Below are 19,198 nucleotides of genomic sequence, written 5' to 3'. Positions count from 1 at the left end.
CATGGATTTGCTGCCTCCTGCACCCCCCGAACTGAACCCAGGGGATTGAGCCTGAACCCAGACATGTGCCCTTGATGAGAATTGAACCTGAGACCCTTCAGTCCATAGACCTATGCTTCATCTACTGAGCTGCACCCTGTTACTTTTGAAATGGTTTTTAATAAATAATTGCTCATAATAAAATTAACAGCTTGTTTTTCAACTAATTCCCTGTTATTTTTTATTTATTTTTATTTATTTTTTTAAAATATATTTTATTGATTTTTTACAGAGGAAGAGAGAGGGATAGAAAGTTAGAAACATCGATCAGCTGCCTCTTGCACAACCCCTACTGGGGATGTGCCCACAACCAAGGTACATGCCCTTGACCAGAATCGAACCTGGGACCCTTGAGTCTGCAGGCCGATGCTCTATCCACTGAGCCAAACCGGTTTTGGCAAATTCCCTGTTATTTTTAACAAATTTTAGGAAATAGGCCATATGTTGGAAAAAACACTAGACATTTTGCTGACATAAATAAATAGTACATGTGTACAACTATAGTCAACATACTGCAATCCAGAGGTCACTGCTTCTAAACAATGTTCAGTGAATGATTAGCACATGATCACACCACTTCCTGAGCTGTAATTGGTTGTGCTGGCTGATGGTCCCAGGGGTGCTAAGCCACATTCCTACTGTGAGCATTTGTTTACTCGTGGTGACCATGATTACACACATTTTCTAGACCTCTTCAGTATAAATTTAAAATTATTCTAATAGACATAGAAAACTTTTCTGTGAAATCAAACTTTTCATACATACTTAATTTTTATTTATTTTCCTTTTTAAAATTCTCACTTGAGGATATTATTCCATTGATTTTTAGAGAGAGTAGAAGAGAGAGGAAAATACAGAGAGAAACATCGATGTCAGATAAGCACATTGGTTGGTTGCCTCCTGCACGCCCCAGGACCAGGGCCCAGGCCTGGGAGGAGCCTGCAACCAAGGTAAATGCCCTTGACCTGAATGGAAAGCAGGACCCTTTGGTCTGCAGGCTGATGCTCTATCCACTGCACCAAAATGGCTTAGGCTGTATACTTAATTTTAATTACACAAACTAGTCAATATAAGTGAAAATAGGTTAGCTAAAAGAACTTTTATTTTTAATTTACAAACAGACAAGATGGATTATTTCATTAATTAGTGACTATAGAAAATGTCCAAAACCTTGGAAATATTTCACTGTGTTTACTTGAAAATATTTTAACTATGTTCTGATATGTAGGAAGTGCTTTGTTTGTTGCTATAATTTTATTATTATTATTATTATTATTATTATTATTTTAATTCTCACCTGGGGATATTTTTCCATTGAGTTTTGAAAGAATGGAGTTTGGTGTAGGTGGAGAGAGACCAACAGAGAAAGAGAGAGAAACATAAACTTTAGAGAGACACATAGATTGGTTGCCTTTTTACATGCTCAGATCAAGGCAGGGGATCAAACATTCAATCAAGGTGCTTGACCTTTACTGGGAATCAAATCCTGGGCTGCGTCTCAAACCACTGCACCCAAAAAGCCAGGGCTGTTTTCATATTTTAATGTCAGAATACCTTGGCCACTACTTTTTATTTTTAAATCCTCACCCAATAGTATTTTTATGTATTCTGGAGAGAGATGCAAGAGAGAGAGAGAGAGAGAGAGAGAGAGAGAGAGAGAGAGAGAGAGAGAAACATTTATGTGAGAGAGAAAAATTGATAGGTTGCCTCCCGCATTCACCCTAACCAAGGATAGAACCCAAAACCTGGGTATGTGCCCTGACCAGGAATCAAACTCTTGCCCTGAGATCACAGATAGTACACCCTTCCTCTAAAATCACTGCTCTGGCAAACTTTGAGCCTAGCTTAGTGGTTGAGTCTCGACTTATGAACCAGGAGGTCATAGTTCCATTCTGGGAGAAGGCACATGCCTGGGTTGCAGGCTTGATCCCCAGTGGGAGGCATGCAGGAGGCAGCCAATCAATTATTCTCTCTCATCGTTGATGTTTCTATCTCTCTCTCCCCCTCCATGCGTCTCTGAAATAAATAAATTAAAAATAGCTGCTCTATCCTGACTTGGCTGTGGCCGTGTTCTTGACATCACAGACATTGTTAACATGTTGTTAAAATTAAGTCAAATTAGCCATCTGGGTGCTCCCTGCACAAGTCCTTAAGTGACGCTTTCCCTTGACACCACCTCTATCCAGCCTGCTGCCTGCTCTCAAAGGCAGTTACTTTGAAAATCACTTTGGTCTCCTTTAACTATTTGGTTTATGATTCACTGTAACATGATGGAAACCCACCTGCATGGGGGAAAATGACAAAGACAGAATATTTTAAATGAATAATTCTTATCTGGACTCTACCATAACTTGCTATTTAAACCTGGATGCATCCTACCCCTGACATATTTCTCACTAAATAAGCCAGATGTTGAAATACAGAAATTTTGTAAGAAATGGGAATTGTTACCTTGACTCTAAAACTTTCATAAGAAATGCATACAGATACTTAAAGTAGATGATGTTAGTAAGTTTGTAGTTATGATTTTTAAAAAGTAGTCTTTAACTCCAAAAGCACAATTCCTCTCTCCCAGGGACCCATAATTGTTCAAAATAAAGCCAAAGGCCCTTTTTCCTCCTATTTGTTAACCAATTTTTCTAGCACCAACTTTTCCTCAGTGAAGTACAAGAATTCTACTTATTAAGGAAATATAAATGACTCCATCCCAGCCAGTGTGGATCAGTGGTTGGGCATCAACCCAAACCCCAAAGCTCACTGGTTGGATGCCTGGTGAGGGCACTTGCCCAGGGTGTGGGCTCCATCCTCAGTGGGGGATGTGCAGAAGGCAGCCATCAATGTTTATCTCTCATGGATGTTTCTTTCTTTGTCTCTCTCCCTTCTTCTCTTTGAAATAAATTAAACACACACACACACACACACACACACACACATCACACATGTAACAGCAAAAAAAAAAAATGATTAGTTGAACTCCATAAAAAATAAAAGATTAAAAAATAGTTCTGGAATATAATTAAAGTTAAATTGCATTAAATTACATGACGTAATGAAAATCAAAGTAAAAAATCTTGAGCCAAGCCAGTGACTATCATCAAGTGTTAGCTGGGGTATTAGAGCCTTCAGGACCCAGCACCTGGAGCTATAGATTTGGGAGAAATGCCCTGAAACTCAAGCTATTTGGGAAAGGAAGGATGTCAGCAGAAGAGGTGTTGTTCTTTATGCAGAAGAAAAGGGGGTGGGAGGGGGATGGAGTTGGTTAAATAGTTAAGAATGGTTTCCACCGGTTGTGGGAGCTTTCCTGTGTCTGCTTTCCATGTGTGTCACATGCCTACCAAGCCTGTTCTGCTCTAGACACAGTCATTGAGTCACAACCTGAGGCACATTTTGCTTAGACCTTTGTGTCTCCAGGGCAGAGGAGTAAACTCCTGACTTTCTTCCCTCAGAAAAATGGACTCGGACCTCCCACAAAACTTCCAGAAAGAGCTCACCTGTGCCATCTGCCTGAATCACTGTATAGACCCAGTCACCATGGGCTGTGGGCACAGCTTCTGTTGTTCGTGTCTCTATGTATCCGGGGAGAAAGCAGAAAGCCCTACTTGTCGTCCCCTGTGCAGTGAACCATCAGAGCAGAAAAACCTCAAAACCAATGTTATCTTGAGAAATCTGGTGTCCATGGCCAGAAAAGCCAGTCTGTGGCAATTCCTGAGCTCTGTGGACAATAGGTGTGAGCTGCACAAGAAAATGAAGCAGATCTTCTGTGAAGACCACAGGAGCATGTTGTTTGCACTGCTCCAGCTCTCAGGAGCACGAGGCCCACAGACACTGCTCCGTGGAAGAGGCTGCTGAGGAACACAGGGTGAGGGGTGCCCCTCAGAGCACCTTGAATGCGGGAGGAGAGTACAGCAAAGAGATGAGGATTCAATCTTCTCCTTTCTGACTGTATTGATACCTATTTCAGAATAAATAATGATTTTTGAGAAAATGCACTGGTTTACCTCTTTTCATGGACATTGCAGTTAAATATGGGACTGCCATTTGACCCAGTGATCCAACTTCAAGGAATATACCCTAAGAAACCAGAAACCAGAAAGAATGCATGCACCTATGTTCATAGCAGCACAATTTACAATTGCTAAAATTCTGAAAATGCCCAAGTTTCCATCAGTAGATGAGTGGTTAAAAAAAACCCGGCACATTTATACCATGGAATACTAGGCAGCAGTAAAAAAGAAGGATCTCTTACCGTTTGACACAGCCTGGAGGGTACTGGAGTATAATATACTAAGAAAAATGAGCCATTCAGAGAAGACAAATATCACATGATCTCACTCATATGTTGAATCTAATTTATCAAAATAAACTGATGGACAGAGTTGTTCCAGGGATATAGAAGCCTGAGAAAGAGTGTGGAATCTCAGAGGGAAGGCAGGGGAGGGTCGTGGGTGGCAGGTGATCAAACAAAGAACTAGTAGGCATATATGCATAACCCATGGGCACAGACAATAGGGTGCTGAAGGCCTGGGGCAAGGGTCGTGGTCAGGCTGGATGGGTTCAATGGGGGATAAAAAAGGGACATATTTAATACTTTCAACAATCTTACCTTATAATAGACAAATATGCAAATTGACCGCACCTTTGCTACGCCCAAGCCACGCCCACCAGCCACGCCCACCAGGAAACCGTTGCAGGGACGTTGGGGTGTGGCAGAGCCCAAGGCCGGGAAAGCCTCGGGCACCAGAGGGGAGCCTGCACCGATCACAGGAAACCACTGGGGGTCGGCTCCTGCGATCGGTAGCAGGGACGCTGGGTGCGGCTGAGCCCAAGGCCAGGAAAGCCTGGGGCGGAGGCTTTCTGGGCCTTGGGCACCAGCGCGGAGCCTGCACCCATCGCAGGAAACCACTGGGGGTCGGCTCCTGCGATCGGTAGCAGGGACGTTGGGTGCGGCCGAGCCCAAGGCCACCGCCCGGGGCCAAGCCCCGACCCTGAAAAAGGCAGAAGGCGGTGGCCACAGCCAAGGCCTGGGTCCCCGGTGCCGGCAGAAAACTGGTGCAGGCAGCCAGGTGAATGAAGGTCTATTGCACGAATCTTCGTGCAAACGGGCTACTAGTAAAGATGATAAAAGAAAACCATGGTGGCAATGACAGGGTCCTGCTTGCTGAGAGTAGGGTTTTCCTGAGCTCCCCTTTTCTGAGGACTGGTTTCCTGATTTGTATCTGGCAAGCTCCAAGTAGAGTGCCTGGGGAAGAGAGAACTCTCCAGGCACCTGCTGTTTCCTGCTCTTCACCTCAGTCAGGCTCAGCGGCCTCTGGGCATTTCTCCCACTCATGCCCTGGTGTCCTGGCAGCTACATTTTCCTGTGCTGTGGGGCTGAGGGGGGCTAACCTGCGCCCAGGGCTGTGTGGGGAACACAGAGCTCCACTCAGAGGCCTCTGCAGGCACTGGTGCCTGCCCATCTCCTGCTCTGAGCTGCTCTTTCCTGTCCACATGAGGCCATCATCACCACCAGCCTCCCAAGGCTTCCTGGCCATGTTTCCCGGGTTCTTCATATCAGTGCTTTCCCATTGGCTGAGGTATCTCCAGGGTTGGAATAGAGGAGGAACCCTGAGTTCCTTTGCAGCCCACACCTCCACTCACTGCTCCCTGGTACTTCTGAGCTTTCTGCCCTGACCTCAGGCACCTCCAGGGAAGTGTTTGCATCCTACAGTTGCCCTCAGGCAACAAGGCTGTGCCACCATATCTCCCTTTGCTAGGATGGCTAGTTAATGCTCCTTCATCTACTTTCCATTTCCAACAGTCTCCTATTGACTTCTCTAAATCTCCCAGTCTCATAAGGACTCCTCTCCAGTCACACCTCCCAGTGTGTTTACAGGGTTTTCCTCTCCTTTACCTTCATATTAGTAGGATTTCTGAGATTCATGACTAAACAGGAGTTCTATAATAGTAAACATTGAGAGAACTAAACACACTTTTAACTTGACTTGGAAGAAAAGAATATGGAAGATTCATCATGAAAATTTTGTAGAGAAAAGACTTGATATATTATTGTAGAGCTATAGGACATAAAACACTGTAGTGTTGGCATAAAAAAAAAAAGATTCTCTCTTAGCCTTTACCTTTGGCATTATAATGAGTGCAGTCTCCTGAGGAACCTCAGGATTCCTTGGCACCGCCAGTCCCTTCTACACCTGGTGTTTTGTAAGCTCCTGGACAACCTCTCATTTTACACCATAGAGCTCCTCCTTGTCCCTGGGCCATGGCTGCTCCTGAAACTTTCCATGGCTAGTGGAGCCTAAGGTTTCCCTCAGCCCCTCTTGAGAGCCAGTCCTTGAGCAATGGGAGCTGTTTCCTCTCACAAGTCCCAGGAGCTATAGTGTCTGGGGCAGGCGTCATCAAACTACAGCCCGCGGGCCACATGCGGGTGTTTTTGCCGTTTTGTTTTTTACTTCAAAATAAGATATGTGCAGTGTGCACAGGAATTTGTTCATAGTTGTTTTTTTTTAAACTATAGTCCGGCCCTCCAACGGTCTGAGGGACAGTGAACTGGCCCCCTGTTTAAAAAGTTTGAGGACCCCTGGTCTGGGGTGTTGACCTTGCAAGGGCTGGCTTCTCTGTTCCTCTGGCCCCACCTACAGGTAACTCCCCTGCAGGACAGCCTCAGGGAAATGGGGATTTCTCTGGTTTGCTGAAAGGACAACAGAGGGACCTGTTACCCATCTAGGCCTTGAACTGGATTTCTTGGAGCAAGGACCCCACTTGTAGCTAGATGCTGGAACCAGGGACAGTACCTAACCTCTTAAACTTGGCAGTGACCTACCCTGGACCACAGGTTCATTGCCCCTGAGCTAGATTTCAGAGATGCACGTTCCCTTCCATGGATCCTCTGGGATCCACGGACTAACGTCACCTTGATATACTAATATTTTCCAGTAGATGGACTTGGACATATAATAAAATATTTTTCAAAAAAAGAAACCAAGCACCATAGCTGGTTTGGATCAGTGGATAGATCATTGGATTGTGGACTGAGTTAGTCTGGCATGTGATTCAGGTCAAGGGCATTTACCTGGGATGCTGCTCCTCACAGGCCAGGGTCCTGGTTGGGGCCCATGCAGGAGGCAATCAACTGACGTGTTCTCTCATATAGATATTTCTCTCTATCTTTTTCTTTCTCTTCCACTCTCTCTAAAAATCAATGGAAAAAATATCCTTGGGACTCTCTAAAAAATAAATACAAAAATATCCTCATGTGAGGATTAAAAAAAAAACAAATGAAACAAAAATAACAATTTGAATTATTACTGGTCTCATTAGATATCAAGAAAAAAAGATAATTGTAATCCACAAACACTAACTAATATTAGAAGGACAGATTCGCCTTTTTAAACTGAAAGATTATTTAACATCCTATATGCAAATACCATCAACAACCTTCATAACTCTCCAGGCACAGATAGTCCCAGCCCCTAACTTTTCAGTAACCTCCAGGTGGTCTGGCCATCCTCAAGTGGGGGTGGCAGAACCCTAAGTATAGATGAGGTGAGTGGCAGTTGACAATGCTGACATTCTGGACCACAAATCAGGTCACTGCAAGCCAAGACCCTGACAGGTTGCTTCTGCTCTGGCTCCTCCATTCTGCGGGAACCAGGAAAGGACTATGGAATCTGAGCCACAGGAGAGCTGCTGTGTGTGCATGCGTATGTTTGTGTGTGTGGAGGGGGCATGCTCAGATAGACAAGCTGAAATTCCCTGCCCATCATCCTCACACTTACTAGGCTTTGTTTCACTTGTTAAATGTTTTAATAAAAACAAAAGGTAACCCATTGATAGAAAGAAAAATATTTAGAATACTTATATCTCATAAAGAATTTGCATCCAAAGAACACAATTGAAAAGAAGACCAAAAATCCAATGATCCTTGTACCATTTAGAGGACTTGAGTAGTTACTTCACTAAAGAAGATATATGGATGGCTACTAAGGACATTGTCTTAGCCTATCTGTACTTCTATATCAAAAAGACTATAGACTGTGTGGTTTAAAACATGAATATATTTCTCACAGTTCTGGGGGCTGAGAAGTCCAAGGTCAAGATGCTGGCTGATTCAGTTTCTGGGCAAGGCCTATTTCTTGTTTTATACACAGCTGTCTTCTACTTCATTCTTTACCAATTAGGAGAGATGAGGGAGCTTTCTGGAGTCTCCTTCATAAGGGCACTAATCCTATTCCTGAGGGCTCCAGCTTCATAAGATAATCATCTCCCAAATGGCCCTTTAAGTCTATCAATAGTTTTAGGTAGTAGGTGAAGAGTAAAGAATGAAATTGTGATTTACTGAGATTCTAAATCCCCTGCAGCTGCCTAGGTTAAGATATCTTACATAAACTCAAGGTCACTACATGAAGGAATAAAAAGCTGAGATATATCTTCTTAGACATATCTTTATACCCTGTTCCTATGACAGTTTATATTTTCTTTTACACAAATATTCAGCCCCACTATATGAAAGTAGTTATATGTGTGCTATGTAGATATGAAAGTAATTGAGTTGATAATGCCTACAATAGTAATTCATTTTTAGTGTGGTCTGTCTCTCCTTTATTGACTAAAACATCTTATAATAGTCCTAGTCACACACACACATTTAAAATCCAACTTCTCAATTACATACACATGTATGCGCACACACATTTTTTAAGTTATTGAATCCTATTTTGAGTATTGGTCTTTGGTAATGTTGGCCATAGTTAGCATATATGTGTTTCAATCGATGATTATGGGATATTCCCATTTACAGGACTCAGAGTTCTTTCTTTCTTTTCTTTCAATAGTGTTTAATAGTTTATATACACAGAATCATATGACTTTTATTAGATTTATTTTCAGGAATTTCAGTTTCTGATCATATAAAATGGACTTTAAATTTCCTTTCCTATTTTTTATTGTTTAGAGGAAATTCACTGATCTTATTTCTTCCTAACTTCATGAATTATAGATTTCAGGAAAATTTCTAATTATGCAATCATGTTGAGCTAATAATATTAATTATAATAGCTTTCTTTCCTCTTTACTCTTAGAATATTTCTTCTTTCACCTATCTAATTGCATTGATTAGGAATCCATCATAGTGTTGAAAATACAGTATGTGGTAACATCAGAAATTCTGTTGTTTCTTAATATATTTTTATTGATTTCAGAGAAGAATGGAGAGAGAGATAGAAACATCAATGATGAGAGGGAATCATTGGTTTTGTGTCACTTGCACACTGCCCACAAACCAGGGATGGAGCCCACAACCCAGGCATGTGTCCTGACAGTGAATGAACCTATGACCTCTTCTTTCCAGGGCCAATGCTAAGTGGCTGAGCAACAACAAAAGGGTCAGTCCAATGTTTTAGAACTTGCCCATGGCAGAGAAGTAGCTATTTCCTGCCTATTGACAGGCTCATTTTTAGCAAAAGCAGGGATTCCAGCCTCTCTAATCCTCTTTAGTCAATGTTTCCCCGGGCCTTTTTCTGGGGAAAGATGAGGAGGAAGGATTCTCAGGAGCAGTCATCTGCTCTTCCTTTTCTTAATTGTACACAGCAGATCCCTCTTCCTTATTTGAGCTCTTATGAATTTTTTATTTTTCTGTGCATGAATTTGTTTTCCACTAACCTACAATCTGCAGATTCTAGGGGTTTTGCCTTACCTTTGAAGATTGGGTTTGGTGGAGGGGAATTGAAAAGTTACTATGCTACCTAGCAAAAATTGGTAATAAAAACTTAGTTACTATATTTATTTATTTTTATATATGTGTTTTTTATTGATTTCAGAGAAGAAGGGCAGACAAAGAGAGAAGGTAACATCAAAGTAGACAGATAATGATTGATAGGCTGCCTCCTACAAGCCCCTTAAGGGAATCTAGCCTGAAATTCTGGCATGGGCCCTGTCCAAGATTCAAACCAAGTCCATCTGGTTCATGGGTAGAGACTCAACAATTCAACCACAACAACCAGGCTAGTTGCTATATTTATTATTTGAAATAAGAAGGAGATTGTAGGGCTTCTGTTATAGAATATTAAAATGCTGTGTGACAGAATCAGAAATCTAGGAAATAATAGTGCAAGTGAGTGTTGGACAAGTTCCTATAAGGGACAGCACAAGGTAACAGCACCACAGGAGGGCACACTGCCCACAGAATTAATTGATTTTTGCGGGAAAATGTAACTTCTGCTATATGTTTACTTGGGTGACTTGCAACATGTTGAGAAATGTGTGAGAAAATTTTCAGAGAATTAATTAATTTGGGGATCTTGCTGGTCAATGACGCTTCAGTGTGTTGGCTTACAATCCTATGCACTGAGTTAGAGGGCAGCAGTTTCACCTCTTTCTAGGATATGTGGTCTTTGCTGGCTTTTACATTTGTCCCATAATTTTTAAAAGTTGAGTTACTTACATTTTCACTTTTTAAACTTCTAGCAATATTAATTATTTTCATAGATTTTTAAAAATAGGACTTAAATTCCCGAACATTTGATAATGTGGGAAATAATTCATATGGAGGTGGCATCAATAATTGTTAACTTGAGATGGGTTTCAACAAAATGCAGGTAGCATGGCACTTCTGTTAATAATAATTCTCTACAACATCTGTAAGATAGTGACTCTAGTTAGTACTATATTATATATTGAAAAGTTTAATGTATCTTACAGCAAAACACATTTACATTCTGTTAGGGTGTCAGCCCCCAACAGGTGTTGTTTTCTATGTTATAACCCTAATTAGATAACAGATCACAATCTGTATAATCCATTCAAGGTGGTCACTTCCTTTTGTAAATTTTAGCCAATCTCAGCAAGTGGGTGTGGCCTGAAGTAAGGGGACTAATATAAAAGCCCCATCTGTACAGAGCCCACTTCACTTCTCCAGGGTAGACTGACTGAAGTTGGAGCTGCCAGTTCTATGAAGAGAATTCCTACTGAAACTGATATTGACAGAACTTACAGAGTTGGGAGAACTCATAGTAGACTCTGGTGAGTATGGTATTTAGAATAAATACGTTTTTATTTTTTGAGTAAATATAAGAAAAAAATGCCTACTTTATCTTATTACAAATATTTTCAGCTTACCTCTCTGGGATCTTCTCTAACTAGAGAAGTAGATTTCTTAGTTAGTTGACATGACTTCAATATTTCAAATATCTGGAATTGGAGCACTTGTAATATATTGATATTTGGTATAATAAGTTATTTCATTATTTTTTATTTTAGTACCATATTGCCACTAGGTGTTTTTTAGGTCATAAAAGGGATTCCTCTAATTATGGGAATCATAAAAAACCTAAAATGTTTCACATAATGTATGCATGTCAGAATCTTCATACTCATTAATCTAAAGTACAAATGTGTCAATTAATGAGGAAAAACTCATAAAGTCCTTTTTGCTATTCCTTTAAAACCTTCAGTTCCAGGCTCTATTTGAAAACTTAGAAATAGATCCCAACAGCTGTAAGGCTTCCCAAGAAGTGGCACCGGACACAATGGGAGACTATCAGACGTAAAGATGAACCAGTCATGCTTCCATGAACTGCATCTCAGGATATACTAGTGAGGACCATTACAGTGTTCATATTAATATATATATATATTTCCAGGGAGAATTAAGAAGAGAGTGAGAGAGAGACTGAGGTATTGATGTGTGAGAGAAATGGGAATACATTGCCTCCAGCAAGCACCTTGAATGGGTGTGAAACCTGAAACCAGGGCTTGTGCCCTGATTCAGAATCTGATGGACCAGCATTTGGTGTAGGTAATAATTCACCCTTTGGTCCACAGCCCAAGACTCTATCCACTGTGAAGGAGGATGCCAATGTTTCCCTTTTGCCCCTCTGTCTTCCTCTCTCTCTAAAAGTTAATAAAAACATTTTTCTTTAAAATAACCTATTAGGATATCCCCTCCCAAAATGTCTTTCTTTTTTCATTATTTTCATTTAAAATCATGAAGATATGGCATACCAGAAAAATACCCTGTTAGTCCTTCCCCTTACTTATAGATTCTGCATTTGCAAATTTTCTTATTCCGTAAATTTACTTCTAATCCTAAAACTAATACTCATGGTGTTTTCCTAGCCATTCTTGGAATTGCACTGAGGAGGAGAAATTTGAGTCCCGCCAGTTGAATATTCCAAGCAGAGTTTGAATAAGGAGAAGCTCAAACAGCAAGTAAGTGTCTTTTCCATGGTCTATTATGCCAGGCTTTTGGCATTTGGGTGCTGTTTGTTCGTGACATCACAGTTTAAAACAGCCCCAAACTTAGTGCCAAAGCACTCGGCTATACTTTATGGAGATAATGTATCTGCCAGATAAGCTTCCTTAAGGAATGAGCTCTAGCGCTATTGACCAGGAATTCAATGTTACTAAATAAACAATATATATTAACTAAGATATCTTTAAATAGAAACACACATAAAACAAGATTATGTACTAACTGATGGATGGGCATGCTATGACCAGAGAGGCAAGTAGGAGACTGACTCTGCCTTTTGGCGAAGAATAATGTTTAAGCACTTGCTAGTACAAAGAGTATTTCTGCTACATTATAGAATGTGAAGGGAATTTACTATAAGCTTGTAATATCTGCCATTTTATTCAGAAAGTAATTTGTTTTTAGAATCCAATGAAAAATCTATACCTACAGATAATAAAAGTAATAGATTATGCAATAGAAATATGAAAAATTTTATGAAGAGCTTATTTATGGCAAAGAAAATTAAAGATCAAAGAAACAGGAAAAGATGCTAATTAACAATTGGGAGAAAGCAATTCAATTCACAGGTATTATTTTTTACACATGAGATTGACATGTGACTGCTGAGGGCTTCCTCACACATGACCTTCAAATGCTCCAGGGCATACTTGTCAGCAGCTGCCAGCAAACCATCAGCCATTTTGTCCAGGTTGGGAGCCTTCCCAGTGTAAATGAAGCACATCATTTCCTTAAACACTCCAGGCTCCACGTCAATGATTTCCACCTGATTCTTTTTGCTCTCCTCCATTGCATGTCCAAACATGGCCCTAAACACTGGAGAGCGAGCTGCTAAGATCGCTTTGTGAGCCTGGACTTCCTGGCCAGCCACACAAAAGCAACAGTCTGTGAACCAGGAAATTTGATAAGAGTCCCCAAGTATTGGATAATTCCTGATTTCTTTTAAGTGGTGGAAATGGAACTTAATTGGATTTTTAGGGAGTGTTCCCTCCGGGTCTACTCCAGGGACTATATTGTAGTGTAAATGCATTAGATTATAGGGGTGAGGAAGCTTTTTTCTGCCAAAGGGCCATTTGGATATGTGTAACATCATTTGAGGGCCACACAAAATGAACTGAAATTATTAACAATTAGCCTGCTACACGTGGTCAGAAATTTAACTTTCCCCTCTGTCCTTGGGAGGCCAGACCAAATGATTTGGGGCCGTATATGGACCTCAGGCAGGACTTCCCCACCTGTGGATTAACAGATCACTCTAAGAAATGTGGGGCAATCACAAGAAACTTAATAAATATTATTAAATGAATCTTAGATATTGTTGAGCATCTGTCTAGTATGATAACATTTATTTATGTATTTGTGTATTTATTTATTTATTTATTATTTCAGAGAGGAAAAGAGACATAGAAACATCAATAAATAGAGAGAATCACTGAATTGCTGCCTCCTGCAAGCGCCACACTGGGGAGCAAACCTGCAAGGCAGCCATATTCCCTGACCTGAACTGGAACCCAGACTCCTGCTTCATAAGTGGACACTCAACCACTGAGTCATGCCAGCCAAGCAGCATTTATGTTTTAGATGTTTTAGAGTGAATGAGAAGAAAGGAATAATAGAAGATGAGGATAAAATGTAAGGGAGGGTCATCTTATGGAGGGCTTTAAAGGTTATTGTAAAGATTTAGCAACAAAGTCTGGATGTTGAAGAGAGTATGAGGCAAATGCAGAAGTATAGTTACCAACAGCTGTCGGCCAAGCTCTGAAAGATTTTCTGTTAGACAATACAACTTCATCTTTCCATTACTGACTTAACCTGGCTGAAAAGAGAGTAGAAATCTTTTCCTCTGACTGGAAATCTTGTTTAACCTTCAAACTTGCAATGTCAAGGATTCCAAGTCCTCCAACTCTGGCAGAAATGTCCAGTGGCCCTGTAGCTGAGAGCTGGTGCCACACACAGATCCAGGTAGTGAAAACCTCCCACATTTGGACCATCAGTAACTTTAGCTTTTGCCAGCAGGAAATGGGTGAAGTCATTCAAAGTTCAACCTTTTCATCAGAAGCCAATGATCAACTGAAATGGTGTTTGAGAGTATACCCAAAAGGGATAAATGAAGAAAGCAAAGATTACCTGTCACTTTACCTAATACTGCTCAGCTGTCCAAAGAGTGAATTTTGGGCAAAATTCAAATTCTCTATCCTGAATGATAAGGGAGAAGAGACCAAGACTTTGGAGAGTCGCCGTGCATTTAGGTTTGTACAAGGCAAAGACTGGGGGTTCAAAAAATTTATCCCTAGAGATGTTCTCTTGGATGAAGACTACAGGTTTCTCCCTGATGACAAGCTGACCTTCTTCTGTGAGGTGAGTGTGGGGCAAGATTCCGTCACCATTTCTGGCCAGAATCCCAAGAAGATGGTGAAGGTTCCCGAGTGCCAGCTGGCCGATGAGCTAGGAGGACTTTGGGAGAATTCCTGGTTCACAGACTGTTGCTTTTGTGTGGCTGGCCAGGAAGTCCAGGCTCACAAAGCTATCTTAGCAGCTCGTTCTCCAGTGTTTAGGGCCATGTTTGGACATGCAATGGAGGAGAGCAAAAAGAATCGGGTGGAAATCATTGATGTGGAGCCTGGAGTGTTTAAGGAAATGATGTGCTTCATTTACACTGGGAAGGCTCCCAACCTGGACACAATGGCTGATGGTTTGCTGGCAGCTGCTGACAAGTATGCCCTGGAGCGTTTGAAGGTCATGTGTGAGGAAGCCCTCAGCAGTCACCTGTCTGTGGAGAATGCTGCAGAAATGCTCACCTTCGCTGACCTCCACAGCGCAGATCAATTGAAAACTCAGACTGTGGACTTCATCAACTCTCATGCTGAGGATGTCCTGGAGACCTCGGGGTGGCAAGCGATGGTGGCATCCCATCCCCACTTGGTGGCTGAGATGTACCGCTCTCTGGCTTCAGCACAGGGCCCCTGTCTGGGACCCCCACGCAAGCGCCTGAAGCTGTCCTGAGATCCTGCCTTTGTAAGACTCCCTTGATTTTCCAGAAGCAGAAGCCATAGTTGCTGCCATTGAGCACCAGGTAGACAGGGAAAAATGTGGAGTTTTTCATCTGCTGTGGGGGGAAGACTGCATCTCAGCCCAAGATTTTTAGTTTTATTATTTTCCTTAAATAGGTATTATTTTTTAATATATCTTTATTGATTTCAGAGAAGAAGGGAGAGGGAGAGAAACATACATGATGAGAGTGAATCACTGGTAAGCTGATTTCTGTATGCACCTTACTGGAAATGAAGCTTACAACTGAGGCATGTGCCCTGATCACCAATGGATCACTGACCTCCTGGTTCATAGTTTGACATTCACCAACTGAGCAACACTGGTTGGGCTAGGGATACTTTCTTCCATTGATTTTAGAGGGAGTGCAAAGGAGTGAGGGAGAGACAGAGACTCAGAGAAAGAGAAGAAGATTCAATGCCCAGACAGATGCATTGCAAAGGGTGGAAACTGCAACCCAGATAAGCACCCTTGAGTGGAATCAAACCCCTGACCCTTCATGTCTGAGCCAAAGCTGTAAACACTGAGACAATGGCCAGGGTGAAATGAGTCTTATATTGGACCATAAACATGTAAATTTCAAAAATGTTCAAATGTGTGTCTTTAGGGATTTGCTTGTTCTACAGATGTTGTGCTCATCTCTTTATTAGAGGTGACAACCAAAACTTCTCTTGGTGTTGTGAACTCATAATAAAGTGACTTTATTTGCAATGTGTCCACATGATTTCTTTTTCTTTTGCAGTGACTCTCACTTTGCAGCCAAGAGGAGCTGATAGTCTTGTCTTCCTACCTGGAGGTTTGATGAACGTCTGTGTGGGATGTGGTTCTCTAGGGGCACATGTGTCTCTCCTGGATCTGAGTGTTTTCATGACTGGGGTATTCAGACTTTTACCTCTGGGAGGCATTATTGGGAGATACAAGTGGGAGACACTTGGAATTGGTCTTTTGTAGTCTGTAGTTATGATTGGAAAGAGAGGAATATGATTGTCCAGAAGGGACTCTTTCTTCTTGGCTGTGCTAAAACCCATATCCACTACAATGTCTTCACCACCTTCCCACTTTTACTGCAGTATGTGCCCAAACCTGTTGGCCAACTAGGGGTATTACTGGATTATGAAGGTGGAAGTGTGACCTTTATAAATGTAGCTCAACGTTCCCTTATATGTAGAATCTCTTCTTGCTCTTTCTCTCCCTATCTCAGGCCTATCTTTTGCTTTAGTCACTTTTGACTAGAAATAGATTAGGAATCATTCTTTTTTTAAAAATATATTTTATTGATTTTTTACAGAGAGGAAGAGAGAGGGATAGAGAGTTAGAAACATCGATGAGAGAGAAACATCGATCAGCTGCCTCTTGCACACCCCCTACTGGGGATGTGCCCGCAACCAAGGTACATGCCCTTGACCGGAATCGAACCTGGGACCCTTGAGTCCGCAGGCCGATGCTCTATCCACTGAGCCAAACCGGTTTCGGCTAGGAATCATTCTAATGCTGGGGAACTCCAGTATCTAAGGAAGGCATTTTCCTAATACACTATCAATTAAGACAACTATGTTATCCATTTATGTTTTTAGTTTCCTCTTATGTCATGAAAATCCATTTACAGTATCTAATGTGATGATAACATTCAAAACATTAGTATAGGTTTGTGCTTTACTCAGTTTGGGAAAATCTTCATGCATGATTCATGTCATAGGATGTGTTCTCCGGATTTTGCTCTATTTCTAAACTTTCATCAGGAAATATAACAATAGATGACAGGGGTATCTGAAAAAACAAAATTAAATGCAAGAAGTTGGCTGATTTCATGTTGCATAATATCCTTCAGGTCCATTCCTGCTGCCCCAAAGTTTAAGAGAACCCTTCTTACAGCTGCATAGTATTCCATTGTGTAAATGTCCCAGAGCTTTTTTATCCATTTGCCCACTGATGGCCACTTGGGCTGTTTCCAAATCTTAGTTATTGGGCATCAGAAACTAAGGAGAAAATAGAAAAATGGAACTAGGTCAAAATAAAAAGTTTCTGCACAGCAAAATAATCACCATCTAAATGAAAAAGGAACCCATGGTATGGGAGAAAATATTTCCAAATGTTACCTCTGATATGGGGTTAATATCTAAATTATATAAAGTAGTCATACAAGTCAACAAAAGGAATAGAAACAATCCAACAAAAATAGGCTGAAGCCCTGATTAGACATTTCCCCATGGAATGAGCAAGTTGTGGTACAATCTTAGAGTGGAATACCATGAAACAAAATAATAAAAACAAAGGCAACACACGGGGCAGTGCATACATCTCACCAAAATACTTTTCTTTAATTTTAAATATATTTTTATTGATTTTAAAGAGGAAGGGTGAGAGATAGAAGCATCACTGATGAGAGGGAATCATTCATGGGCTGCCTCCTTCATGCCCCTGACTTGGGTTTGAGCTTGCAACCTGGGTATGTGCCATGACTGAGAATTGAACTGTGACCTCCTGGTGTATAGACTGACACTCAAGAACTAAGTCACTCTGGCTGGGATCACCAACATACTTTTAAACAAAAGAAAGTACACACCAAAGGGCATATACTATGTGATTTTATTCATATAAATTTAAAGAAATGATCATTAGAATCAGGGCATATTAATCACCAGCATATGATTACCTTTATGGGAGAGGGGATTAGACTTGGGACAGGGTAGGCAATCTTGGGATCTAGAGGTATGAGTATGTTACGTTTGTGTTATGAAATAGAACATTCTTTTGACAATTTCTTCACCATCCTATATAATAAAGAGCTAATATGGAATTCACCATTACTCTGTCACAAAGTAGGCTGCACCCTTAGCTGAGGCCAAGTTCCCATAAGGAGCCTTAACAAACAAACAGCAGGAACCTGAGGCTATGCCCTCCTCCGCTCCCTTGGGGCTTGACAGGGGACCTCAGGCCTCCCCCACACCTGGCAGGGCTTGACAGGAGACCTCAAGGTGTGCTTCCCGTCCTGGTTCTGGGCTAGGGGACCTCAGGCTGCTCCCCCCACCAGGTGGGGCTTGACAGGAGACTTCAGGCCATTCCCCCCACCCTGGTACCAGGCCGGGGACCTCAGTCCGCACTGCCTACCCCAGCACCAGGCCAGGAGACCTAAGGCTACGCCCCCTGCCTGTTGGGGCTTGACAGGGGACCTCAGGCCATGCACCCCACCCAGCGGGGCTTGACAGGGGATCTCAAGGTGCACCCCCAGTGCTGGGTCGGGGGACCTGAGGCTATGCCCCCCCTGCCTGGCGGGGCTTGACATGGGATCTCAGGCTGTTTCCCCCATCTGGGGACCCTTGAGGGGGGACCTCAGGCCTTGCCCCCATCCTGGCGCCTGGCCAGGGGACCTGAGGCTACACTCCCTGCCCAGCAGGGCTTGACAAGGGTGGGATTGGCCAGTTCTGGATCTAGCCCAATGTGGGGGGAAACAGCCGGGTCTGGGTCTCACCTGATTTTGAGGCACATGTGGCAAGGCGGGGACTTGACTCAGGGTCCCCCTTTTAACGTGCACAAATTTCGTGCACCAGGCCACTAATTTTTCCATAATATTTAGAAACCTCTGGACAGGGAAGGTATCATTTTGGGTCACTAACATGGAACCGTATCCTTTCACTATGTTCCCAAACATTATTTCATTTATGGTTTCCTACCTTATGGATTCCAGGGACCTCTAAGGGTATTATTTCCCCAGTCTGATCTATAAAGGAGACACAATGATTTCTAAGATGTGGGAAGTCAGCCAAATGACCTTTTAATTTTTATCTCACTCTGTGAAAAACATTTATTTTCCTGATTAAATATGAAGCTTGGCTTTAATTTCAAAAATATGTTCATTTTCAATGATAC

At 41.9% G+C, this 19,198-nt stretch overlaps 1 protein-coding gene across 2 annotated transcripts in view; it reads left to right on the top strand.

The window, feature by feature from the left end:
- LOC307109647 (speckle-type POZ protein-like) overlaps nt 1-15,286 on the top strand; it is a gene marked incomplete at both ends in the record, with an annotated part of 90,279 nt that extends 74,993 nt beyond the window's left edge. The window contains one exon of one of the 2 annotated variants that reach the window (XM_079788470.1): nt 15,215-15,286. In XM_079788470.1, the coding sequence (XP_079644596.1) occupies nt 15,215-15,286 (72 nt within the window). Of the gene's footprint in view, nt 1-14,161 lie in introns of those variants that run through there. The other variant, XM_079788469.1, reaches the window with a different exon arrangement.
- Between the last annotated feature and the right edge of the window lie 3,912 nt (nt 15,287-19,198).

The sequence above is a fragment of the Cnephaeus nilssonii genome (genome assembly GCF_951640355.1).
Source record: "Cnephaeus nilssonii genome assembly, chromosome: 13".
In the NCBI taxonomy this organism is placed as follows: Eukaryota; Metazoa; Chordata; class Mammalia; order Chiroptera; family Vespertilionidae; genus Cnephaeus; species Cnephaeus nilssonii.
Note: the sequence above shows the minus strand (reverse complement) of the source record. Positions and strands in the feature narration are given on the sequence as shown.